This window comes from Alternaria hordeiaustralica, assembly GCF_023758085.1.
Source record: "Alternaria hordeiaustralica strain BMP 2776 chromosome Unknown scaffold_17, whole genome shotgun sequence".
Classification (NCBI taxonomy): Eukaryota; Fungi; Ascomycota; class Dothideomycetes; order Pleosporales; family Pleosporaceae; genus Alternaria; species Alternaria hordeiaustralica.
In genome coordinates this window covers 338489-363389 of record NW_026056789.1, presented here as the reverse complement: position 1 = coordinate 363389, position 24901 = coordinate 338489, and the positions used below count along the sequence as shown (strand labels likewise).

At 53.1% G+C, this 24901-nt stretch overlaps 7 protein-coding genes across 7 annotated transcripts; 2 read left to right on the top strand and 5 right to left on the bottom strand.

The window, feature by feature from the left end:
- Positions 1-348: 348 nt before the first annotated feature.
- On the top strand, positions 349-1083 carry J4E84_007645 (uncharacterized protein; the record flags this gene model as incomplete). The annotated part of the gene is made up of 2 exons (XM_049390228.1): positions 349-356; positions 567-1083. The coding sequence occupies 2 exons, from the start codon at positions 349-351 to the stop codon at positions 1081-1083; spliced, it is 525 nt and encodes a 174-aa protein (XP_049242081.1).
- Positions 1084-1736: 653 nt separating this feature from the next.
- Positions 1737-2284, bottom strand: J4E84_007644 (uncharacterized protein; the record flags this gene model as incomplete). Its single annotated transcript, XM_049390227.1, has 2 exons — positions 1737-1906; positions 2020-2284. 2 exons carry the CDS (start codon positions 2282-2284, stop codon positions 1737-1739), a joined length of 435 nt encoding a protein of 144 aa, XP_049242080.1.
- A 236-nt stretch (positions 2285-2520) lies between these two features.
- J4E84_007643 (uncharacterized protein) lies at positions 2521-4003 on the top strand (the record flags this gene model as incomplete). Its single annotated transcript, XM_049390226.1, has 2 exons — positions 2521-3012; positions 3116-4003. The coding sequence occupies 2 exons, from the start codon at positions 2521-2523 to the stop codon at positions 4001-4003; spliced, it is 1380 nt and encodes a 459-aa protein (XP_049242079.1).
- An 856-nt stretch (positions 4004-4859) lies between these two features.
- Positions 4860-5858, bottom strand: J4E84_007642 (uncharacterized protein; the record flags this gene model as incomplete). Its single annotated transcript, XM_049390225.1, has 1 exon — positions 4860-5858. One exon carries the CDS (start codon positions 5856-5858, stop codon positions 4860-4862), a length of 999 nt encoding a protein of 332 aa, XP_049242078.1.
- Positions 5859-7170: 1312 nt separating this feature from the next.
- Positions 7171-8811, bottom strand: J4E84_007641 (uncharacterized protein; the record flags this gene model as incomplete). The annotated part of the gene is made up of 2 exons (XM_049390224.1): positions 7171-8772; positions 8803-8811. 2 exons carry the CDS (start codon positions 8809-8811, stop codon positions 7171-7173), a joined length of 1611 nt encoding a protein of 536 aa, XP_049242077.1.
- Positions 8812-12271: 3460 nt separating this feature from the next.
- J4E84_007640 (uncharacterized protein) lies at positions 12272-14002 on the bottom strand (the record flags this gene model as incomplete). Its single annotated transcript, XM_049390223.1, has 1 exon — positions 12272-14002. The coding sequence occupies one exon, from the start codon at positions 14000-14002 to the stop codon at positions 12272-12274; it is 1731 nt and encodes a 576-aa protein (XP_049242076.1).
- A 7835-nt stretch (positions 14003-21837) lies between these two features.
- Positions 21838-24635, bottom strand: J4E84_007639 (uncharacterized protein; the record flags this gene model as incomplete). The annotated part of the gene is made up of 6 exons (XM_049390222.1): positions 21838-22266; positions 22314-22373; positions 22581-22656; positions 22708-23484; positions 23574-24256; positions 24330-24635. The coding sequence occupies 6 exons, from the start codon at positions 24633-24635 to the stop codon at positions 21838-21840; spliced, it is 2331 nt and encodes a 776-aa protein (XP_049242075.1).
- Between the last annotated feature and the right edge of the window lie 266 nt (positions 24636-24901).

Genomic DNA, 24901 nt, shown 5'->3' with positions numbered 1-24901 from the left:
CTACGCCGCCTGTCGCGTGATAGCATAGAGCTGCTGCCATAGGCGTCGGGGGCGCAAGGCGAGAAGGATTGTCAGCCTCGTCGCTGGTGGACAGGGCGCTGCCTCCGCTGTCCGACTCGACTGCGACATACCCTCGACCCAAGGGCTGGCAATTGAGTACAAGAACCTTCTCATTGTCTCGCCCTATAGTATCCTTCCTATTGTGTGCCTCCACATGTTCCTGTTGTGCCTCCACTTTGTATACTCGGTCTCATCGTACGGTCGGGGCGCTCGTGGTAGCGGCTTGAGGCGTATACGATCGTAGGTTGGGAGGACGACGGCGGTGTCTCGAGGGAGGGCGGCAGCTACATGGCGCTGTAGATGGGCTCGTCGAAAGGCGTCGCCGTGACGAGGGCGTCGGGGTAAAGTATGTACTTCACCCTCGCAGACGCATACCCCACTTCGGACATCCTACACCAAAACATTAGCTCACCTCCCTCTCAATAGCAGCAAACAGTCCTCCCAGCCTCGCTGAACAACGCCGTCACCGTCACTACGCGTAAAGCGCTCAACAATAGCGAAGCCAGACCGTCGCCAAACGCAGTCTTGGCACCCCCAAATCGCCCACATAAAAGCTCGAAAACCAGCTTCCCCAACACCCCAAACCAGCACCAACAAGCCCATCACCACCATCACAACAAGCTCAATTACCACTACCACTACTACTACTACTACTACTACTACTACTACAAACCCACCTTCCCTCCTCACCCCCGCATCTCCATCAACACAAAGATGGAAAACTTCACCATCAACCTCTCCGACCTCCACGTCCCCTCCCTCGCGGAGTTCCCGCACCTCCCGCCCGCCTCCGACTCGGCGGCGCAGAAGCGCCTCTACTGGTTCTTCCGCGGCCTCGAGTCGATGCTCGAGCGGCACCTGTGGCGCATGGAGCCGTGGCTGGATTTCCTGAAGACAACGGGGCTGCACGAGGACGAGGTTGCGGAGTTTGATGAGCTTTGGCGCCAGAAATGCGTGCTGGAGGATGCGGTCAATTGGGCGGGCAGGCTGTATGGTGGGGAGGAGTATGAGGAGGCGGTTTGATGTTGTAAGTTTTATTGTCAGATGGTTTAAATTGGTGCGGTTTTGCTAATTTGGTTTCACAGATTTGGGAGTCTTCGGTGGGGATTGGTGGCCGGGCGGGTGTGAGAGGGGAAGAGGCGTTTAGGAATGTGTTTTGATACCCAGGTTTTGTTTTTTCGGTGGGCGTTTGGGCTGGTGGTGGGATTGAGGTTGGGGGGTTAGTAGATGCGGCAGCTATGATGAGCGTAAGTCCGCGAATGAACTTGATTACTCTTGCATTTTGACTTGTCATTGATGTTGTGTACCTGGGATGTGTTCAATGTTTTTGTGTTGGACTATCTCTCAACCTCCGCCTCTACGTAGTTATTATGTACTATTAACAGACTCGAGAACGCCAGTCTGAGGACACCATGTCTTCGACGGCATGCGTCATAATCTTATGAAGTCACTTGAACCTCACACTGACTACCTCCCCGCGACACGATCCACAAACTTCCATCACATAAAAATACATCGAAGGCATACAGGCCTCACACAACGTTTCACAAAATCTCAAACCGATTCAGACAAACATGAATGTCAATAGCCATATACTAGGGTATCACACAATCCAAACGCCTCCTAGTACGCTCAAATACCCAAATCCACATACCCATCTCCAAGAAGACCCCAGCTTACTTCCTACCCTCCCCCTCCCCCTCAAACATCCACCTATCATCTTCCAAACTAGCCACCTTCTTCTTGAGACTACTCTTCAACGCAACCCGAATCTCTTCTTCCACAGCAACAGCATCCCATTGTGCGTTTGTCTTGCCGTAGAGTTGTATCATTTCGTTTTCTTGCTCTGTTCACATTCGTACGTCAGCATTTCCTACACCCATCTCACACCGACTCCGCCTCGTCACGCCCAGTGCAATAGAAACGGGATCAACATACCACCCTCCTCATCCCCCTCACTCCCTACACCCATCTCCCTGTACACAGGCGCCGGCGCTTTGACAATGTATTCACCAATGTCGTCGCGCTCGACGAACTCGTCTTCGGTGGGCTGCATGAAGATGTCTTGTTCTATCTCGCGGCTGTCGGGGCGGATGGAGGGTGCGGCTTGGTTCTGGCGTCGCGCGGGTTGTTGTTGCGGTTGTGCCTGTTGTTGCTGGGCGGTGTGGGCGGCGAAGATGTTGCGGCGGGTTGTTGGGGGGAGGCGGATTGCGCGGTTGTCCATGGTGGGTTGGTTGTATGGGGATGTGAGGTTGAGCAGGTGTTTTGTTCGGAGAGGTGTAAGGCGGGATGTGGAGTGAGGTTGGATGTTGATGGTGGTTTGGTGTTGGTGGGATAGATGGCGCGCCGTAGTTAGTCAGGTACAAGCGTTTGGTGGGGCGGCTGGGGTTTGGCATTGCGACACTCCCGCGGCGAAACCTGAGGCGCGTCTTCGTGACACCGACAGCAAACAACGGAATCATGGCTTCTACGGATCTTCCTGCGCAATCGCCAAGCCCACCGGCGGATACAGAAGATCGATCGCCGCCCCGGAAACGGCCCAGAACTCGCGCGCCTCCGAAAGCAGCTGCTCCAGCCTCGACTCCGGCGACGAATACAGACATGCCGAGTGCTAAGAGCACGGCTCCGGGGCCCGATACTCCAGTTCATCGCTTCTCGATACAGCCTGTCAATCGCTTCCGTGGCGCGTCGGCCAAGATCAAGCGCCCTCGTGAAGTCGCACACTTCTCATACGACGACAACCACGAGTACCAGCATGATGAGTCGGGTATCAACTACTACATACCACCTCCAATGGGCGCGGATTTGAAGGAAGGTTTCGAGACGTTCAAACACTACGAAGACAAGGAAGACCCACATCTGGACAGTCTACTGAGGGCGCTCATGGAAGACAAGACGGGCAAGGAGGAAGTCAAGGCCGACTTCATGACCTGGCGAGGCATGATGACCAAGGTATGTTGAAGCAGACCGGCACAAGACATAGCAAGGTAAGCGAAACCAGCTTTCTTACCTTGCTGCCACTTTTCCTCCAGATCAGTTCCTAACACCCCGCCAGATCATGACCGCCCCCTTCGACAACTTCGCCGAATTCAGCATGTTCGCAACCCTCCACAACAACACCATCTACATCGAAGAAGACTTCCCATCTCGAGCCGCCGACCGCGCAGCAGAAAGCACGCGCCCACCTCCCCGCCACCAACATCCCGACCAGCAATCGCGCGAAATGATGACATACTGGGGTTACAAGTTCGAGAAACTCGCCCTCATACCAACGCTACCTCAAGACACGCCACGGCAAGAAATTGAGCGATCCCAGAAAGGCGTCGTGTCGAACCACGCGCAACACTGCTCCATCGTCCACACATCCTTCGGGCCCCATAGCCTCATCCTAGGCGGCGAAGTCGACGGCCTCCTCGCGCCCAAACCCACGAACCCGGATGAGCAGGTTCAATGGGTCGAACTCAAAACAAGCGAAGAGCTTCCTCCCCCTCGCCAACAACAACACCGCGACATCCTGAAATTCGAACGCAAGCTTCTCAAATTCTGGGCCCAGTCGTTCTTGCTCGGCGTACCTAAGATCACCGTGGGCTTTCGGAGTAAAGCAGGTATTTTGAGGAGTCTGCAGACGTTCAACACGCATGAGATACCGGGTATGGTGCGTCAGGGCACGAACTGCTGGGACGGGAATGTGTGTATTAATTTCGCGACGGAGTTTCTGGGATGGTTGAAGGGGGTTGTGGTGGGGGAAGGTATTTGGAGTGTCGTGCTGAGGAAGAAGAGTGGGGCTGTGGAGGTGAGGAGGGTGGGTGATGGGACGGGGGATATTGTTAGTAAGGAGTTCAAAGTGTTCAAGAGTAAGGGGTCTGAAGCTGCGCAAAACGGCGGAGAGGAAGGCGAGGCGCAAAAAGATGGAGATACTGTGGAGCGTGTTGTAACATCCTGAATGCGTATCTTAGCTATGGCTCCAAGAGGGGTTGCGTGGGTAAATTTACAGTCTAGTCTAAAGGGCGAAGTTGCTCATCTTGTCGCGTGCAACAACGAAACCTTGGTTGGCATGAGATATCCACCAGCACGCAGCCACTATGATCCCAAGCTTTAGCTTTGACTTTTCCCTTTTTATTCATAACCAGCCTGCATCAATCCCCAACACATGATAATACCCAGATACCCTGAAAACACATCCAAAAACATCCAACACCAGACAACTCCATCACCTCCAACCTTCGCACTTTGTCTTCGACAACCCCAACGTATACCTCATAAACATCTATAATGCCACCCACCCAAACCACCTCCGCACGGCATACCCGTACCCGTCGCTTCATCCCCACCCCCTGCATCCACCCCGAAGCCCGCCTCCTCAACCAGGACATCTTACAAGAGATGGTACAGCGGGACATCAAACAAGCCCCCCACCAGCAACCCCAGCAATCCCAACCAGACCCCCAACTCCAGCACATCGACAACCTCTTCGAACGGTGGGACAAAGCCGTCGAAACGCAAAAGGAGTTAATTCGGTGGATAAACGGCGTTAAGAACGAGCGTGAGAGGGAAGAGGCTAGACGGGTGTATGATGAGGTGGGGGGTGAATGGGAGGATTTGGGTGAAGTTTATGGGAGAGAAGGGGGTTGGTATGTTTTGGGTGAGAGGGAGGGAGGGGTGTTGGTGAGGTGGAGGTGGAAGAGACGGGGGGATGCTGAGAAGGGAGGGAGGGTTGTTAGGTGGTTGGGTGGGGTGGTGTAGTCGTTGGTTATTTGGAGAGAGGGGGAGGAGATGGCAGGGGTGGTGTTGTTGTGGACTTATTTCCATTCTTCTTCGCCCTCCAGCTCATCGATGTATGTGTCATCGTCCATAGGTTCTTCTTGCACCCATCGCGCTGCCAATCTTCCAGTCTCTTCTCCTACTCTTTGCGTCCTGCTAGCCGGTACGACGTTCATGCCATGATTCGCATCAGTAACAACAACGAGCTGCGATTTCGCCGTCAGCTTATCCCTCGTTTCGTTCAGCGTATCGATGGGACACATAGCGTCTTCGTCGCCGCTAATAAAGAGTATGCGGACGCTCTTGGGTAAGTCAAGGAGAATCTGATCGCGGAGTTCGTCTTTAGGACCGAGGAGTGGGTAAGAAACGAGTATGAGCTGTATGCTCAGCCCTTCTCTTTCTTCGTCATTTAGCTCAGCTAGATGTTCGGTAGCAGCGATGACAGCGGCGCGCGCACCCATGCTTCGTCCGCCTAGTAACAATGTTTTCGATCCAGCTGTGTCCTCTTTTGCTCCCTTTTGTGCGATCGACTGACTGGAGTTCAGCTCATCGATGCATGCGTGAAAGCCTTTCGTCCGCGCTTTGAGATTCATCGAGCCTTGGAAAGCGAGAACGGGGAGAGATGAGGAGTATCCGGTGCAGAAGTTTACTACTGCGTCGGCTGACAGTGTGCCGCCTGCGCCATGAGTGAAAATTAGGGTTGGTGATGGGGTGGATGGCGATGATATGGGAGTGTATTGGTGGCACTCTATCGGTTTCTTGACGAGGTCGTGCGTTATGGTGACGGTTGTGTAATTTTGGGGTGTTGCATCGCTGTGTTCCAGTGGCTGCGCGCCTGCTTCTGATCTCGCATCTTCAGAAAGATTACTTGTTACCTCATCGATGCGCGATGTAGTTGCAGCTGTCTGTGCAGCTGCACGTGTGCCGCCCTGGCTTCGAGACGTCGCTGCATTTAGTCTTGTTGACGCGCGTGTGACGCGCTTCTTTGGCTCGGATGTCGCTGCTTGCTCATGCATCTTGCGCTTCTTGGGGGCCATCTTCTGGTTCAAATCATTATTTGTACACCCGCAAGTAAATAGTGGAGGATGCAGAGCGGTTGAAGTCGATGCGACGTGACGGTCGCGCGAATTAATATATATGCCCCACTACACGTCACCAGCCCCCCGGATTTCCCCAACGACCTCTACTAGACACAATTTAGGCTCTGTCGAAGCGCCATACGAACACTGCCCACAAAGGTGTGGCAATTGCCATCACTGTGAAAAATGGAACGGAAGCATTCTGCCAATCGCCTGGAGAGCGCTGCAACCTGTCGGCCCAGAACCATAATGTCGGGATTATCGCGAGTATGAAATACGAGAAAGACATCGCGAAGGAGATGTCGTGTTCGGCTACGATTCCAAAAGCAACTCTGTCCGGGTTGTGATGATACATGTTGAGCGCGCTTTTTCTCCTAGGAAGTCTTTTCCAGTATTCAGCATATGTACCCAGTCGTCTGGGCTTGTGCAAGACCGTGGGAAGTAAACACCATAGACAGTTATCGCCGCACGCTCGGAGGCACGCAGTAAAAGCGTCTCGACTCATCAAGGGGATTTTGGCTTCTGGCGGCTTCGGATCGTACACATAATGATCGATGTGAGGACGGTAATCTGGCAACCTTTCTAAACCACAGACTGCTTGTCCCGGGCTGAGTATGTCAAACTTCGTAAGTTAGACCTGATAACGATATGAGGTGAGTTTTGGACTTGCCTCAACGACCCGACAATGGCGGAAACGGAAGGGCGACAACCAGCGCTGTAATGACCAGGTGTTCTCAACGTATTTCGTCCAGAGTTCTTTAAAGAACGTTCGGTCGTTGGTATTACTCGACATAAGTATCTGCTCAATTGTAACATTGACATTAACAGTTTTGACACCAAAAACCATCCATGAAATCTTCAACGACGTATTGGGCGTACCGCTTCCTCCACCTCCGCCACCCCCAAGAGTTGTGGGGTTGCCGACATTACTTCCGGGTGGAGATAAGCTCGCAGGAGATTTTGAGCCTTGCGCGTTCGCCCATCGACTAGACGAGCCCAGTACGTTTGCTGGGAGAGTCGGGAGCTGTTGGGAGTTCGATGATTGTGGCTGAGCATTTGCCGGATCACTGGGCCTCATCCGACTTACTAAATCGGCCATATAACGATACATCTTGTTTGGTATCGTGGTTTGGTTGGCATGATACGCTGATGTCTCACAGCATAGACATTTCACAGGATGCTCATCGCACAAGATCAGAGCTCCTTGGATCTTCTCAGCTTCTACCGCTGATATCGCCTGCCATTGCTTGTGTCCACAGAGCTGTAAGAGTTAGTACTGTGGATAGGGGGACGACAAACTTGTACTAACTTCCCATCCAAGTAAGCGTTGGCAATCCTCCATGACATTAGGAATTCGTGGCTGAAGAGGCCACCAGTCCCAACCGATCTTGGATCGGTCTTCGATGTAGGCTTTGATCGTGTTCGACAAAGACTTATCGTTCCCGCGCAATTGAATCGAAGATGTCGGAGTAGTTTCCAGTATCTGTTTCAGTGTCTTCGGCAAGGCTGATAGACTCAAGCATAGGGCCAATCCTTGGAAAGCCTTGGACTCGTGCAGACAGCGTTGCACGCGTTCGAGATCAGCAAGATTAGACATGACTGCGGTGACGTTTACCCGCTCCAGCTCGTCACCATCGTCTACTTGAGAGTCGGCTTCACTATCAGTGTGTTCGTACCGTTCTTCATCAAAATGTTCAGACTGGTCACTACTGAGATGGCCGTGCCGAAAACTTCCTCCGTCTAAGGGTAGATCCCAACCACCGACTGTTTCCACAAATGATGAAACATGTGAGTTGGCCTTTAACCACTGGAAAGTGCCAGCACCCTTATCGCCATCCGATGCAGTCGTCACTTCTCGTGCTATGAAGTAACGGGTCGATTGCAATTTCAGAACTGCGATAGCACGTTCTTCTTCGCCGTGATGTGGCAGCTCCTCGTGTGAGATATCCTCTGCAAAGCGTTTCAAAAGCTTACAATAAAGCTTTTCGAAGGCGTTCAGTCCGAGATGGGCTATGGCAGTACCGTACAGCGGCTGTAAGATGTCCGACTCTCGGAACATGACCGCAAGCTGTTGAACAGCAGGACCATATGCCACAAGAGTGTCGGTGGTCTCATTAGTCGCGATAGTCTTATCAGTCGCGGTGGTCTCGGTGGTCTCGGTCTCGGTGGCCTTGTTGGTCTTGTTGGTTTCGTCGGGTTCGTCGAGTTTGTCGGTTTTGTCGGTTTTGTCGTTTACGCGTTTTTCGTTGTTTTGGTTGTTTTGGATAATTATGCTACCCCCAGCTCGAGGCCCTTGACCGACCACCACCACCTGGAAGCTTTCACAGCCGGGTTCGTCAGATTGGCATAGACGTTGAGCCATGTCTTGCTTAAAGAACTTCCCCGCTCTCTTTCTAACAAGCTCTGGACACAGCACGACGATCCAAGGCCGAGCTGAGCTCTCGTCGTGTCCCAGAAACATCAGCCGAATAGCCATGGGTCGATGCTCATGTCGACTTCTGCGCAGATAGGCAGCTAAAGGGCCAGAAAGGCGCTTCATGACGTCCTCAAAACGGCTCTGTATCTCTTCGCTTAGCGTCCGTTGGAATATGTGCATACCGTGAATTGTATGAGAAGCAAGAGAGGTTGCTTTTGATACAAGACGTGGTTCTTGAGGCATCTTCGAAGCGGAGCTATTCGGGGTGGGCGCTGCTGCTTGGGCTGACAGAGCACTAGGGCTTCTTGGTGAGCTTCTGTAGCCCGAATCTGCAGCAGAACCATTCTTCAGAACTTGCGATTGAGATGGTGTGGGCCGCGGGGTCTCCATGTTGTCGGCGTGGGGATTCCAGGCGTGGAAATTTCGATATGTGGTGACAACCGGCGTGACAATGATCTTATGGGGCGGTACGAGAAGGCCGCATACTCCGTACATCTGCGTCGCAACCGGTGAGCCAGAAAGATCAATTGCGGGCTGTGTGCATGCGAATCAGCTACTCGAATGAGCGCCGCTTGATGATTGGGTGCGCTCAGGACGAGTATGCACGTTGCGGATTCAACGCCCAATGAAGCTGCAGCCACTAACCTTAGGCTATGCATCATCCGCCACGCAGCATAAGTACATATAAGCGCATAACACTGTCCTCAAGCAAGCATAGCTGAGTGCTTCAAGCCAAGCTCCCGTTGGTCTTTGCTTACATCATCATATGGCTGAGGGAGTCGACTTTTTCCCCTTGCAATTCACGACCGACAGTGATTTGCAGGAATTGGGCCGGTGTCTGTGGGGATGGGGGCTGTGTGGCTGTTGTACAGGAAAACCGTCATGTTTCGACGCGCAATGTTCCTGGAGCCGAGCGAAGCGACAGGCTGCTTTTTGGGCTCGTTACAAAACCTTGACGGCAACATACGTACCTGAGCTATTCACTCCGCACCCAGCATTGAGGCCGCATGGCGACCTCTTGGACCTGATTCAGCTTTTCCAAAGTCAGCCCCATAGCACGCGAGAACAGTTGTTCCAGCACCATTTTGCGGGGCAGCGAACCAGCGATGCAGAAGTTCCTGCTGTATCGGATCAACATCGCGCTGTGGATCTTGCAGCCAGCATATTGTTCTTGGTTGATTGCGGGATTACGCGCGAGCATGCTAATCTTCTGGAGGAAGGTAGCTCATCACTGCCATGGCGAGATACAGTGTCAGCGCATGACTTCCTTCTGGAAGCCTTTCCAAAAGGGCCCAGTTCTTCGATCGCATCCGGGAAGGAAAGAGTTGACTGGCCAGGCGTAGCCGCTGCTGTGAGTGCGAAGCAGCTGCGGAAGATGGTTGAAGTTGACATAGAAGCAACAACCGATCTGCGAAGTCATCTACCACTAGATCGTGAAAGAGGTGTACTGAAGATCTTCCACTGTACGGCGATGCTGAAGGAAGCTCTGTTAGTGTCTGGAAGCCAACCGACAGCGTGTATGCTACCGCGACAGCTCATCTTAGAGGTACTCGACACCATGCATAACGTCTTGTTTCCCTCAGATCGTGAGTCGCAGGCGCTTCTGTCATCGCATGTTGCGAAACACGGTTTCGACGATGATCTCCTGAGATTCGAATCCTGGGATCATTATGGGCATAACGACACGATACTTTCGTATCCCTACTTTGGTAATCGACTGTTGGAGCTCTACGAGGAACTGAAAAATCCAAAACCGCGAACTCGATTGGAGAACTGGTTCGAGCGAAAGAGTGGTGCTCGATACATGCTGATGGCGACGATGATCGGAGTCTTCATCGCGGTAATCATTGGAATCCTAGGTCTCGGGATCTCCGGTTTCCAGGCTTACGTGTCGTACCAGCAGTGGAAACATCCTGTAAAGGATGCATGAATTGAAGACAAGTGTTTCGAACGCGCAACAAGCGGTGACGGACCTGTGGAGGCTTTCCCCGATGGATTTCGGTGATGACACGATGGAGAGAAATGGGATGGTGGGGAAAAATGGGTGGCAGGGAGGAACAAGCGAGATGGCAGCCGCGCCCGCGCACGCGACGCGGCTCCTCAAGATAGCACGTTGATCGTACTACTGTACGACTCACGCACGACAACGACTCACATACTTCATGCATCATGCATCATACACCACTGCGTCCGATACTTCCCTTGAGTGACAAGTATACTGAGTAGGTTCTATCTTTACAACGTATACTATGACTCGGGAGCCGGTCGGGACCCAGGTGCGGAGTGACATTTCCGCGAAACCACCGAGATCCATTAGACGTATAGTCATCCTCATTTTACAAATTGTCGGTCAATGACAAGTGTAACAGTGTTGACAGAAATCCGGTTTGACTTTGTTGAAACTTCCTCAATCATGCGAGGTATCACTGATCAGCTCTTGGCCATCACATCTGGGCAGCACGAGCGACACGAAGCCGGTTAACTACGACACTTGTACGGTTAACTACGGTACATCGTGGAAAAGAAACTCTTCGTATTCGTCTCCACGATATCCGTTAATGCAAGATGTTTCATGGCGATCTCAATAGAGGAATGCAAAGTCCCGAAGCAGCGTCCCCATTACTCGCCAGCCCTCGTATCGCACCCTCGAGTCGCCCTCCAGCTCTATGCAGCACAAACTTCCATCTCCATAGGCGGGATAAAGACCCGACCTATAGGAAGTCTACCCACAAAGGTGACTCGCAGCGATGCGCCGGCACGATCAATTTACGTCTCAACTGCCAATGCCAAGCATTCGCACATAGGCGTCCAACTCCTCCCTTCCAACAACCCGCGCCATCTACCCTCAATGTATATACATTTACCCGCCCTAAGGATCAAGATCTCACTCGGATCTATTCCAAGCCACCCCGTCCTGCACAGCATTCTCGTACAGTATGCCTGGCTCAGTAATCCCTTTGTTAACCCACAATGGCCCTTGCGGCTCGCTTCGCTACTGATTGGCCCGGCTACCGCAGCTCGCGAATCGAGATCCTTTCATCGATGTGCAATGCAGATAATGATAACGGCAGACGGGGCGTTGCGGCACCGGCTAGTCGAGATGTGATAGCGATGATGTGATGATGGTCGTTATCCATGAACGGAGGGTTCCCCGGTGAGCTGGGTTGGACTGCGCAACGGCATGTGATGTTATGCCGTGTCTTTTAGCGTAGGAATGCGGCGTAGTGGTTTGTGATCATTCTTGAGGTGAGAATTCCATGTTCGGGTCGTTAAGAAGTCGATGTCTGGGATAGCCATGTAGTTATCGTGTTTCGAGGTTAGGTTTGCAGGAATAGTCGTACGATTGCGCCGCCCCAAGCCGAACCATTGAGAACAACGTATGATAATGCATCGGGTAGATACATGCGATTTGTTGAGTGAGGTCATTGAAGCGCAGTGTTGGATTGTATGATTGATTTATTTGATTCGTCGCGCGTATCCGCAGTGTTTAGGGTTAAGTGGTTGCTACTATAGAGCACTAGCTACATGCATCGGGTTATAGTTGTACAAGGGTATGGCGGTAATGGAGAAGCAGAACAACGCGAACAAGAAGAGGTTCATGCAATGCAGTGCGACTAGGTATCGTAGACGACCATGCGAAATAGAGGAAATAAGGTGCTTTTGGTATTAAAAGACCACCACAAGAGACAGAATGAATGAAACACGTATACAGAATTCCAGTAACATAAACAAGGAGAGCGAAAGATCCAACTCCGACTGTATCCATAAGGAAAGTGGGTAACCAGTTACCGCGGGGTGCCAACATGCAGGTATTGAACAAATACCGCCTTCGCCAAAGGAAATGTCGCTAAGGGGGTATCGCAACCAAATCATCCTCCATGAATGTCTCGTATATGCTCTGTAGATCGTGGGTATATCTCGGTAAATGTGTGAAATGATGCAATGCGACGGCACCCTAATAACCATGGGGCGCGTTAGATGTGTACTTTTGCTCGGGGGCGTACTTCTGGTCCGTCACGTAATAAGAGTGAGGATGGGGAGCCGCAGGGAATTGCGGCGCGTTGAATGGCTGCACGGCTACAGGCGCTGAAGCCCTCCTTTGTTGGTCGGGTTGCGATCCGGGGACCTGAGCGTGATGAGGACCGACTGGCGAGTCTTGGGAGGGCAAGGCATGAGCGTCGAAGCCCGCGGACTGAGGCAGAGCGTACGGAGCAGGTTGCGGCGTCTGGTATGCCGAGGTGGGCTGAGTGTACGAGGTCGCTGATGTGGCCGACGGAGGGTCGAAAGAGTAGTGACGCGCAGACTGTGGTTGCGGCGCGTAGTGCGAGGATGGTGCAGCGTGTGAGGAGTACTGAGAGCTTGCGGAATGTGGGGAAGAATATTGCTGGGGGGATGGCGGATGCGTGTAGTGCTGCGACGGAGGCTGCTGGACGGAGTATTGATGTGCCGGTTGGTGGGCCGAGAATGGAGGCGCGGCATAATGTTGGGGGCTGTGGTGGCTAGAGCCATACTGGGACACCTGAGGCCCATGCCAGTAGTCGGGAACTGTTAGGTGGAGAGGAGCATGTGTCTGGAGCTGGCCCTGTGCGCCGATTGACTGGGTAACAGCTCCAATAACGTGGTGCTGGACATGGCTGGGCTGGATGTGGTGCGGGTAGCCAGCTACCAGGGGCATGTCTTTGCTCTCTTCATCTTCAAGGCTGACCTTCCAGCCATTCAGAAGCTCCGGTCTTGGCTGAATGTCGGCTAGCTTTGGGTCCTGGAATGGTCGCTTCAACTTCCCGCTGACGACGTCCTCGAGACTGTAGTAGGATATGACGTGGTGGTGGGTACCCTGGTACTTGACTGAGATGGTCTTCTTCATCAGACCGCCCTCCTTGAACTCATAGCTGTCGATGAGGGAGCCACAGAATCGTCGCTGTTGGTCGGGCGTCAAGCTTTGGGCGAAGTTGGCGTAAACCTTGTTCATGGAGTCGACATCGCCTGGCAGGGACGCGTCGAAGGCTGAGGTCTCGTATTCGTCCTCGGAGTTCTCCAACACTTCACCAGTCTTTGACCTCATTGGGCCGTTGTTCTCCTTGCGCTTCCTCTTGGTACCGCACGATGGGTTGAGGGCCGACTTCTTCTCTTCAGGCTTCAAAGCTCGCACCAGCTGGCGATATATGAGGCAGTTGTTCATCACCCGACTTGGGGACCAGTGCACAGCATCGGTCCATCGTTTGATACCGGAAGCGTTCTCCTCGTACACCAAGACGGTTCCAGAAGTGAGCATCTCTGCGCGTTCCTTATCATGCGGCCTGCGGCTGATGTGGCTGAGACGGCCTTGAAGTGCGGCCTCCACAACGGTCATGGCATCTTTGGTGGTATCGAGAAATCCCTGCCACGTGGGCTTGAAAGCCGGTTGTGCTTTGACCATGTTACCTGTAACCTGGGGCCTTGGTGGTGGTGGTGTGCTAGTTGCGGTCGAGAGGACGCGAGATGTAGCGATAGACTGATTGCGAGATGGTTGACGAACTTGCTGTTGCATCGAGGGTGTGAAGCTGGCGTACATGGAAGGATCGAACATATTCGAGTACGCAGGTTGTTGAGCGGTCGGTTGTTGAGGCCAGTTCCACGAATCTGTGTCTCCATAGCCCTCCACCTTTTGCACGCCGCCTAGGGACATATCATGTCCAAAGGGAGGCATCGTCAGAGTCGATGCCCGGATACCTTGCAACATGGGGAAAAGTAGTCTTGGATAGTTTCGACTCCGTAAATGGATTGGCTTATTGAAGCTGGTCCGGAAAGAGAAGCTGGTTAAGTACTTATAACAGCAAAATCATCCGCTGTAGCTGGTTAGCGCATGGAAACAAGCTTGATTGAACAAGAACTTACCAGTGTCGATGTTGCAATAAACGAGTGTTGTCGAGAGTAGATGTGCGAACGGTGTTGATGATGTTGGATGGGCGGGACGAAAGGCGGGGCAGGTGCGTTGACGATGCAGATGGATAGCTGTGCCGACTGCAGTCTGTGATCTCGCTTACAGAGAGGAGAATTATGCGTTGGTCGTTATGATGGGTTGCAGCGGGAGTGGAGGAACTGTATAAAGGGTCAGAAATTGTTTGGATAGTCTCCAAGCCACATGGTGGTAGAGGGGCGGGACTGTGCACGTACTGGCGCTGCAGATGCAAACAACGATACGGAGAATGTAGCTCGCCGACAGGAGGTACCAGAGAGTGGTCCAGGGAACGGGTACAACTATGTATAATTGGGGGTTAATATCGATGCGTCGGCGAATTGCGAAGCAACCAGGATGTTAGGGTAGGCAGGCCCTGGGACGATAATAGGGAGTGGAGGTAATAGTAGCAACGGCGGCATCAGCCAGCGGACATGGACATGGCTCCTTGGGATTTGACGCTATCCAGCCTATGACAGCTAGGATGGGCTGTCGGAGATAATTGGCGACTCCTGGCAATGACTCTGATGGATGGGGCAGGTCAAGCGTGAGGGAATATGCACGACTTGCGACAGAGCACGAAGGCAATACGTCGTGATGGAGTGCCTGGGAGGGAAACGCTTGTCTCCGGCGGCCATGACACACTGCGAGACTGGCCGCTAGGAAGGCTTTACCTGGTTAGGATGGCAGACAGTTGATGGCCACAGTAGCGCAGCGATCGCCCCCTGCCTCGCGCACTGCTAGGCCCTGGACGGAGACACTGGACATGTGAGGCAGTCCTGCTGGGGATGTTCGCCTCCAGCCATCCGCCAGTTCGTGGGTCTGGCCCATGAGACGATCAACGCACACAAGCAGCCTTCCCTGCGCCCACTCCACCGCCGCCCACCGCACCATTGCCAGCTAAACTAGTGCGCCATGACTCCGCAGCTGCCAGGGCCTGACGTTAGGACAGCGTAAGCTTCATGTTCCTGGACGGCGGCCGCTGGTGAGGCAGCACGCGAAACTCTTTTCATCCCGCAACGTCCTGGACCCAGAAACGGCCGTCCGAATGCATTGAGGAGGAGTATCGGGTCAGCATGAGCAATGCGGGCCTTCCGCGTGGCTTCAGCAGGCCCGAAGTCGGTCGGATGCTGAGGAAGCGGTGCGGAGATGGCCAAGAGAGCAGGATGCAGCCGGAACAAGGCACAGCGCAGACGTCCAGCATGGCGACTGGGATGCGATTATGCGAATCCGAAAGAGACTAAGCGTCATGAGCAGAGTGGCCAAGGACCACGCACACTGGTCTAATCATCGCGGATCCGGGACGGTGCGCTATGTTTCACACGGTCGCGTCTGCTCTGTGGCCCTGCCCAGCAGCCCCAGCTGTTGTCGACCAACCCCTACATCAAAGGTTCGCTGCGACCATGCAAACGTCAACGCCGCACCACCGTCGGTTGGGGTACCCAGGGCGACGAAAAATCTCCCGAGAATTGCGCATCTCCGCGCGCGTTGCGTTGGGTATGGTAAGGTCGTCGCACATTCGCCTTGCGTCCGCGAAGGGCATCGCTTGGTCAAGTGACGACCGAACGTAGCCTAGCGTGCACGTGCCGGGCTGCTGTCCTTCCCCTCATCCTGGAGAGAATCATGCACGCCCATCACACTCCATCTGAAAAATTGCACCGCTCAGCACGCCGTGACCTGCGAACTTCTCCAATAGTCTGTGTGAGATGCGTCGACCGTAAGCCTGAGATTTGCAGCTATGTTTTCGTCCAGACCAGCACCCACCGTGGAGTTGTGGGGTCACGGCTTCCGCTGCCACCCATTCATACGCCTCAGAATCCGCTGCTTCGACTGCGATGCGATGCGACTGCATTTGGAGACGTCTTCAGGCGGTTTGACGCGGGGCTGGCAATGACGACAATGCAGCCGATACGTGACGACCAAGCGGGTCCTGGTGCAGTCGCAGCAACAGAACTGCATAGCCTACTGCAGAGGCACCTCGGTGACTGACGCGCTATCCTTGCCCTGAGGGCCAGGGATAGAGCCGCGTCTGCTCTCCCCAGACGTGCGCTTCAGCCTTGATCGTCCCTTGCAAGCTCACCAGGTGAGTTATCATCTAGTCAGGAACGTCATCTATAGCCGATGATGTGCGGTGTGCCGATTAGCCAGACACTGGACGGCGCTATCAATTCCGGTCCGCAGCCAGGCTTGTGAGGCGCGAGTCAGTGCTGTCCTGCAAGTCACGCACTTCGCCCTTTTCGGCCGGGCGGCATTGCAGATATCATCCTCGTTCGGTTAGGGTGGGCATCACTTGTCTCCGTGCGTTAGCATCGCTCTCTTTGGAGGCTTGCTGACACCGCGCCTGACAGCAACCAGGTTTCAACGGCTATCGCTAGATGCTAGGAGGTCGCATTGAGAAGACGACTGCATTCTGGCCACGTCCGAGAGGAATCGACTAGACATGTGCTAGCTGTCCGCTGGCCTCCAGTGTCTATCACCGACAATTGATAGCTGGGGGACGCATGTTCGCCAATTGTGGCGCGCCCCTCCAGCGCATTGCTCAGACTGGGAACATCGTTGCTTTGCAAGCTCTTAAACAAAGCAAATATAGGTCCCGGACATATATACAACCAGCATCGACTCAGGCCGCACGTTCGCAGTCGGTCGTTGATCAGTGAGTCCACTCTCAACCTGGAATCAGGTCATCAGGTTATCGCAGACTGTACTAACCTAATCCTCCTTGTCCTGTTCGCGTTTCAATCGCAATAGCGCTGACCTGGATTAGTTTTTTTACTCTCCAATACACGTGCTCATTCGTGTCGTTATGGTCTGATTTTCTCGCAACGAGACCTATCGCGCCCACTGCTAACCGCGCTATTCTTCCTGCTATGACCAGAAGTTCAGCTGCGCCCACGAATCGTCAAGTCAGGACAAGACATGTACCTTGTCGCTTTCGAGGCAGGCTCTTGTGGATAGCTCATTGAGTCTGCGCCAGCGTCTCGCCTGCCCCGGATTGTTCCCGAGGCGCAGGTGGCAGCGAGTGTGACTTCAGGTGCGCGGGTAGGCGAAAGTCGGCTACGATCAGCACAAGTTGGATGATGTGATGTCTTTGCACATCAACCGCGACGCGCTAAACACACAGCAGGGTCTTGTTGCGTACGGTACGATCACGGCTCAGTCGCAAATACCGCATCGATCCTACTTTTGGAGTGGACACGATGACTGCGATGGTGCTATGTAACATTCTGCAGCATCTGCTCGACCATCACACCGACGCGCAAATGCACAGCGGCGTCACGATAATCCTTCCATGTAGCCTGTATCACGTGTCGATATCAGCCTCGGTTTTCATCGCCCGTTCCGGAACCGAACGGCGTCGCGGTTGGAAAGGAAGAAGCGACTCAACGTCTCCTTGTCGCGAACGCCAACTTGAGTCAGCATGCTCAAAGTCCAGATCCTGTTTCGTCAACGTTGAGAAAGCCGGCATGCCTTCGACCTGGGAGAGACTCCATGGCGATCAAGCCCTCCCGGCGTGCAGTCTACCTAGGATCACCCCCGACATGTTCTATTGACTGATAGTGTACCTTGGCGCTATCCGCGGCGAGATCCACCCTCAGCATCCATTTACTCCTCGTGTTGGGCATTTTCGCAGGTCGGCAAGCTCCATTAGACCTACTTCCACACTGCACAGGTGCGCAAATGGGTGCACATGACGGGGATGATCTACACCGGAAGATGAGGTCCCTGGACGATCCTGGAGATCCGGATCGTACGGATATTTCCTGCTAGCAATGCGCTAAGCGGCTATCTTCCGCGGAGCGCAACGAGTGCGAACATCGTGTGCGGCGAACTCCTCCCCAGGGACCAGAGGGAAAGCTTGTTTCGGGGCTACCTCGGCCAATGTCGAGTCCTCATTTGTCAAGCGTCGTGGAGGGGTCCGGCCCGCGCAGCTGTAGTCCAAAATGTAAGTGCGGGCGCCACGTGAACTTGGTTGCACACCCAACCTGCAGTTTTATTCTCCTGAGATTAACTCCAACGCAGGATTTATTCGCCCCGTTGCAGTAGCATCCGGAGCATTAATCGATGTTTCATCCATGACCCTGCCGGGGCGCTGTAGGCAGATGCTCGAGCGGACGGCACCCACGACTATCGACTCGCCGGACTTGTAACTAAGGACATCGTCTGTTGCACAGTTTCGTGGCACCTGACATTCCCGTAACTCCCGCTGTTGGCTTCATACGACGTTACCTGTCTCGTCGCTTGCACCTCGGCACAACATCCAGGAACATCACTTGAACAATCATGCGTCACAAACGGCGGCGCTGTTTCTTTATCGTGTGGCTTCAAGCACGCCGTCGGTACCCTTAAACATCACGGCTTTCATCCGCCATGGCGTATTGCGATTGGCCAGCTAGCTGCTAGCACATCAATAGATCGTCTAACATTGCCGTAGAACAACGCCACCACACACCGTCAGTTTTCGATTGTGCTGTCAATCTGGGCCAAGATATGGGCTTGCCAAAGTTGCCCGGGAGGTCATACTGTAACCTCAACTGAGAAAGCACCCTCTCCCTGTCAATGACTCAACCATGCCTGAGGGCTGGACTTTCTCTCAGCGGCGCCTGCAACGTCACTGTCTAGTTACCTCATACCTTCTGGACCTACTGGAGGCGACTAGCCATGTGCTACGTTCTCGTGTTCAACAGTTTCACTAACCGGCTGTATCCTTAACTTTGTCGCCCTGATGTTCAGCCTCGTGGTTTTTGAACGAATGAGCTCCGGCGGGGCTATAATCCGAATGTTGAATTAATCCTATTCGCACAATGGACTCTCGATTATCGACGAAATTTCCTGCAGTATGGTACGACTTTGCACCAGCACTGTTTCAGCCCACTGCCAGTTGGTAGCCGCATTGAATTGCATGCTCCACTGTCTCTAACGTCGAACCAGACTCGTGTGCTGCAAGTGCAATACATTGCGGAATGACGTGCGTTAGAAACCTTCCTGGCGCAGACCTTCGTGTAGCAGGATAGACGAATCCACTCAACAAGATCGGAGACATCTGCCAAACCCGGCGAATTTTCGAGACAGACATCAAGTCCGCATTCGTACGTACAAGCGCGGCAAGATCACGCACTTGAGCTGTCAGCTTTTCACTACTGTACTATGACCGTTGCTTCACTACTGCTCCGCCGTTGAAGATGTCGGCCTAGACTAGGTAGCCCAGGAACATGCCCTTCTGACGAAGTTTGTTCAGCCACCAGTCCACAGCCCCTCCAAAAAAGTGAGCTCGTCACAGACGTTCGCTCACGCCCGCACCGCAAACGCAAGGGCAACGCTGTTTCACCAGGCGGGCCACTCCGTATTCAAAAATCCTTCAGGGCGTCTAGACACGGATCCGCGAGGTCTTCCCGACTACCTCTACTCCAAGGCCCTTATGCGGTTGACGTTGTGCGCGCGGATCAAGAGACAGCCTTAGCGGGTCTTTCCGCCCTGGATGCTCATCACGGTCTCACCACGTTCATCCGTGTATTTCTTCATGTTGGTTTGGACTAACTAGGAAACTTGGTTGTTTCAGACATCTTTGCCACGTGGGATGAAGGTGGAAATTGCGGGGAGCTGGGTCGGACAGAGCGAAACTGACTCATTCAGCAATGACATCCACACACTTCCAGCGGAGCAGTTGGCCGATGACGATGGTAGTCTGCTACCGATCATTTTCGGCTTGGCGGACGACGAAGAACATCCGATTCGGACGACTGTCGTGCGGTACTAAGCTACAACGCCACCACGAATCTCGATGACAGCCCTAGAATCTAGGCACGCTACATCGTATTATGCAACACCAAGCTGCACCGCTCACGATGTGTCGATATGGGGAAACATCCGCGAGCTGCACGGCAATACCCTCTCGCATATACACACCAATCAGGAAGCTGCTAGCAATCTTATCTCCACGAAGCTCTATTCTGACCTCTCGATCGCTGCAAGGGGTCTGGTCCGGTAGGTTTGATCGAAGCCGAAAGTTTGACCACTGCAGGCATTGCATGATCGAACACTTCGGTGCGGACCGTTTGTCTGGACAGGACATCCGCAAGTTACGTGTCAACCTTACCACCCACCATGCTGCACAGCTCGCAATCCTGCAGGTAATTAAAGTCTTTAATGATGCCATGATGATCACTACGCAACATTTAGCGGCGCCGTTGGTCTGCTCTTTGAAACAACTCCGATGCTGCAAGATGTGCAGGAGCGATCTGGGCACCTAGATGAGAGAGCTGGATATCGATACCCTGCGCGTGCGTCTTCCCCAACGAAACGCTTGCAGAAATGATTGGGCACCAGTGCGACATACCATCAGATAACCCATTGCCTCTTGGAGTAATGCCGGGACATCCTCATCTCCCATTCCAAGCTTGTGGATGCCCCAATGTGGTCGAGCAAACAACGAGCATCCTTACATATCATGCCCAACAACGCCCAACAGGGCCAGCACGTTGGAACTTGTTGAGAAGAGTCACAAAACCGGTTGCAGTCGTGAGGGGTGGCACCCGCACTGGTTGTTTAGGGCTGACTGTGTAGCACTCGTTTCGTTCATGATCAGCAGATAAACGGTTGCTGATCTCGCCGAGAGAAGGACCGAAGAAGCCGTTGGATTGACATGGGGAGGCTTCGCGCCGTCCACGGTTTTTTGGCTTATCTCGGGGGATCTGTGACTGGGGTTTTGCAAGATTGTCTCTGGTCGCGATCTCTGCGGTGTTACTTTTTGGGGTAATGGCGCTGTTGGAGCTCGCACATAGCACGCAATCGGGATGTTGTGGTCAGTCGGTCAATACAGGGGATGTGGCAATCAATAGTGATGCTGAATGCGGGTGCATGGAGCAGTGCTTGAGCCGCGTCGTTCTTGCTGGGTTGAGCGGCTCCAGCTGCTTTCAATGGCTGACGAACCCCGCAAGGGAATGCGCGTTCGCTCTTGCAGGCGCTGGACGCGCACTGCAACGTCTCCCAGGAAGCTGCCTTCGCAATGTGGCATCCATTTGCCCGCGATAGCGTAGTCCCTTTGGGAGTTCCGTTCCTCTGGAGCCTCATTCTTCTTTCGAACCGCTCTCCTCCGTTGGCATGCTAACTGCCGTGTTCGCCCAAAGTCTGACATAAGATCAATGTGAGCCTGATCAGTGCACGTGGGAGGCAATCGCCCCTTTTCTCATCCCTTTCACAGTGCAGTGCGAGATTGGGTACGTGTAGCTGCAAGAGACGTAATGTAGGTGTAGTGATAGTGGATAAACGGCAAGTAACGAGTGTTGTTAAAAATACACATTGCCACCCAGTACCATGAACTTGGGTATTACCATGGCGAGGGCACATTCGACCCTTCGCCCAAGATGTTGTCCAAAGCCACGGATGAGCTACTTGGCCCTCCCAACTTTCTGCCATGTGCTTCCAGGAGCTTCTCATGGCAAAAGCCGATGAGCTTCTTTCGAAACTCGGGATTGCTATGTGTGCACAGCTGATAGTGATTGCAATCAGCTACCATCATCTCCTCGTTTGGCAAGCCCATCTTGGCCATTTCGTACGTGACAATCTGCGGCATATATTAGACACTCTCTTCATGAAGGCCCATCATCGTTGATGGTGGGTATGCTGTCTCTGTGACGTACCACAAATCTCTCTGCTCTCCATCTGCGCCCAGTCAACCTCGTCTCCTCTATTCGCATTGCATCGCTTTCTCGCCCATCCCAGACTGATAAGATGGGCAGACGGGGGACATTCTGCCGGATATACTTGTCGAACTCCTCTGACAGAGAGCGGACATATTCGGTGTCTTTCAGATCTAGGAGCTTCCTGTGAAGGGGCTCCGACTTTCTGGATGTCGGTGCTCTCGTAATGACGCCTAGTATGCTCTCTGCATCCGTCGAGTTTGCTTTCGTGAGATGGGGTGTTCCGAGTAGAGCAATTCCGACTGTGTTGTTGACTATGTCCTCATACCAACGGATTGGAAAGCCTCGGTGCTGGGGTCCGCTTGAATTCCAGAAGAACTGGCCGGTATTAGCATTAATCTATCTTTATTGTTGCACGAGCGTACGTCTTTAATGATCAAGCCTCCGACACCGTGTCCCAGAAAAACCATAGGTATAGACATAGTCTGTGGAATTCGATTAGATGAAGAGTTTTCTCTGAGAGTGTGAGTACCTACACCAGTCTGCTCGCGATGTTCGTGGAGCAGCTGCATCATTGTATGCGAACTCTCCCGTAATTGTTCCCAGCGGCGAAAAGCTTTTCCATTAACTCTCAAGTCATGTTCAAGTGCAAAGACTTGTATGTTCATGAAGTGCTTTGTAAAATCGCGTACAAGTGGCTCATTTTGCACTCCGTCTCTGCTCCATATCTCGACGGGGGGATCACCCACACCCGGTATTACGATGATGCTATATGTGTAAACATCAGGGAATGAGTTCTGATAGTGATTATGTACTTACAACGCATCTGGATCCATCGTGTGCGTAAGGTCGTTCGGCAAAGATAGTGGCCTGAGCGAGCAGCCTTTTTGTTGAACAATCGAAGGGTCTTTTGACCATCCCGGACTGACAGGACTGACATTGTCCACGGAAAGCGAGGAAAACGGCATAGCTCTCGTCCAGTGACCGCTGGGCGCTCTTGGTGAAGTCTCCGATGCTGACAGAGATGGCGAAGCCTCTGATATGGTCGTGCCGGGCGAAAGTGTGTAGTCATTGACTGCGATAGGCCGATTGAAATACTCCTCTGACTCCTCTAGAGACTCTTTGCTATCTAGAGCAGACTGTAAAGTGACTGATGGTGTTACGTGTGATGGTGTTGTATTAGTAGAAGGGCGCTCTTCTTCCGAGCTTCTCGAACTCTTCACGCTTTCCACTCTTGCCGAGGTTTGCGTTGGGCTTTTAGTTGCGATTTGCGAGTCAACTAACGAATCTTCAGACTTTGACGGGTCTTTCTGCAAACCATCATCAGTCGGTAGAGTGGAGGCAGCCGGCTGACTGGCAGCTATTGATGGTTCTTCTACTAGGGTTGTAAGACCGAGGGCATTGTCGTGTGAGTCCAGCTGAATGGCATGAGATTTCCGGCGTGAAAAGTTGGAGAAGCTGTCCATGGCTATAGCCTTAACATTGTCAAAGGTCTTGGACACTAAGGTAGAAGCTTCCGTATCACCAAGGGTCTGAGATTCGATAGAGGCTGGTTTCTGATCACGCCGTGTGAGATACCGGACGTAGTCAAGCGTACTATGACTATTTTCAGTCAACGTAGATGTCGGCCTTTGTATGGTCAGAACACTAGTATCCCGATAGAAACAAACTGGATGTTGTCTTACCTCACTGATTCGATCGACACTTTAGAGGGTTGCACTCGTTGTTCTGCAAGCCAAAGATCAGCTAGTGCTTCGGAAGCTGAGGGTCGATCCTCGGGCTTGGCTGCCAGAAGTCTCGCAAGTAGGTTGCATCCATCTTGTGAGACATTGTACGTTCGTAGCAACTCGTGAGGGAAAGGCATTTTGTCATCGACGTATAACGCCAAGTCCTTTGCGAAAGGCTGTTTCCCGGTAAGAGCCTTGAATGCCAACGCCCCTAAGGCCCAGATGTCTACCGCATTTGTATATGGTTTGGATCTGGGGAAAGTCGCAGAATGAAGTACACCGTCCTGCACAAGGATTTCGGGTGCCATGAACGAACGGGTACCAGCAACTGTATGTTCCGCCGCGGCGCTCTCCATACGCTTGCTGATTCCAAAATCGCTGAGCTTGACCCACCATTCAGGGCCAGGTTCCTTTATGAGCACGTTTTGTGGCTTTAGGTCGCGATGCGCGAACTCGTGTTTGTGCATACACTCCAGCCCTTCGAGTAATTGGCAAGTGATGCGTTGGAGTTCTTCCTCTGGTAGCGGGCCGGACTTGTCGAGATAAGCGCTCAGATCGCCGTGGGGAAGGTATTCCATCGAGATGAATACATGTTCGTCGAGTTCGTACCATCCAAATGATTTGACGAACCATGTGTCGAACTAGTTTAACATGCGCATTAGTTCCGTGTAGCGTATGAGACCATGGCTTGAATGAAGATGGAAGAAGACTTACTTGGTCTTGTGAAAACTTTGCTATCGCATGCAGTTCACGAATGTAGTTCTTCGCATGTTTCTTCTCCATTCCTTTGACAGCTCGTTCCTGCACTTCATCTTTGCCGCCCCCTACTAGGTTCTCCAGCCAAACGACGCCGAATCCTCCCTGGCCGAGATCTTTGGTCCGCCTCCACTTCTGTTTCTTTGGAACTTTTCTTTGAGAAGGAGTCGTGCCCGCCGTTTGGATCACATGGACAACGTCGCCGCCTTTCTTGAATATTGTCTCCAGCTTGGAATCGGTCACCAAGTCTGACGCTAGCGCCATAGCCCCGGTATCTTTGGAAAGTGGGGCAGCCATGTGCGCCAAGAGGAAGCAGCGAAGGCCTGGGACGGATCAGACACAACAACAATAATATTGATGGCTGGGTAGCGATGGAAGAAAAATGGGCAGAAAGTTTGCGAGGTGCGCGATGTACTTCGGAAGTAGCAGCGGCGTCATGATGCAACCCCAACCTACCCCGCCGATGTATCCAGGTGGCACGGCAGGCACTGCCAATCTCGCCCCCAACTGCGTACAGCTGGAGGAGATTA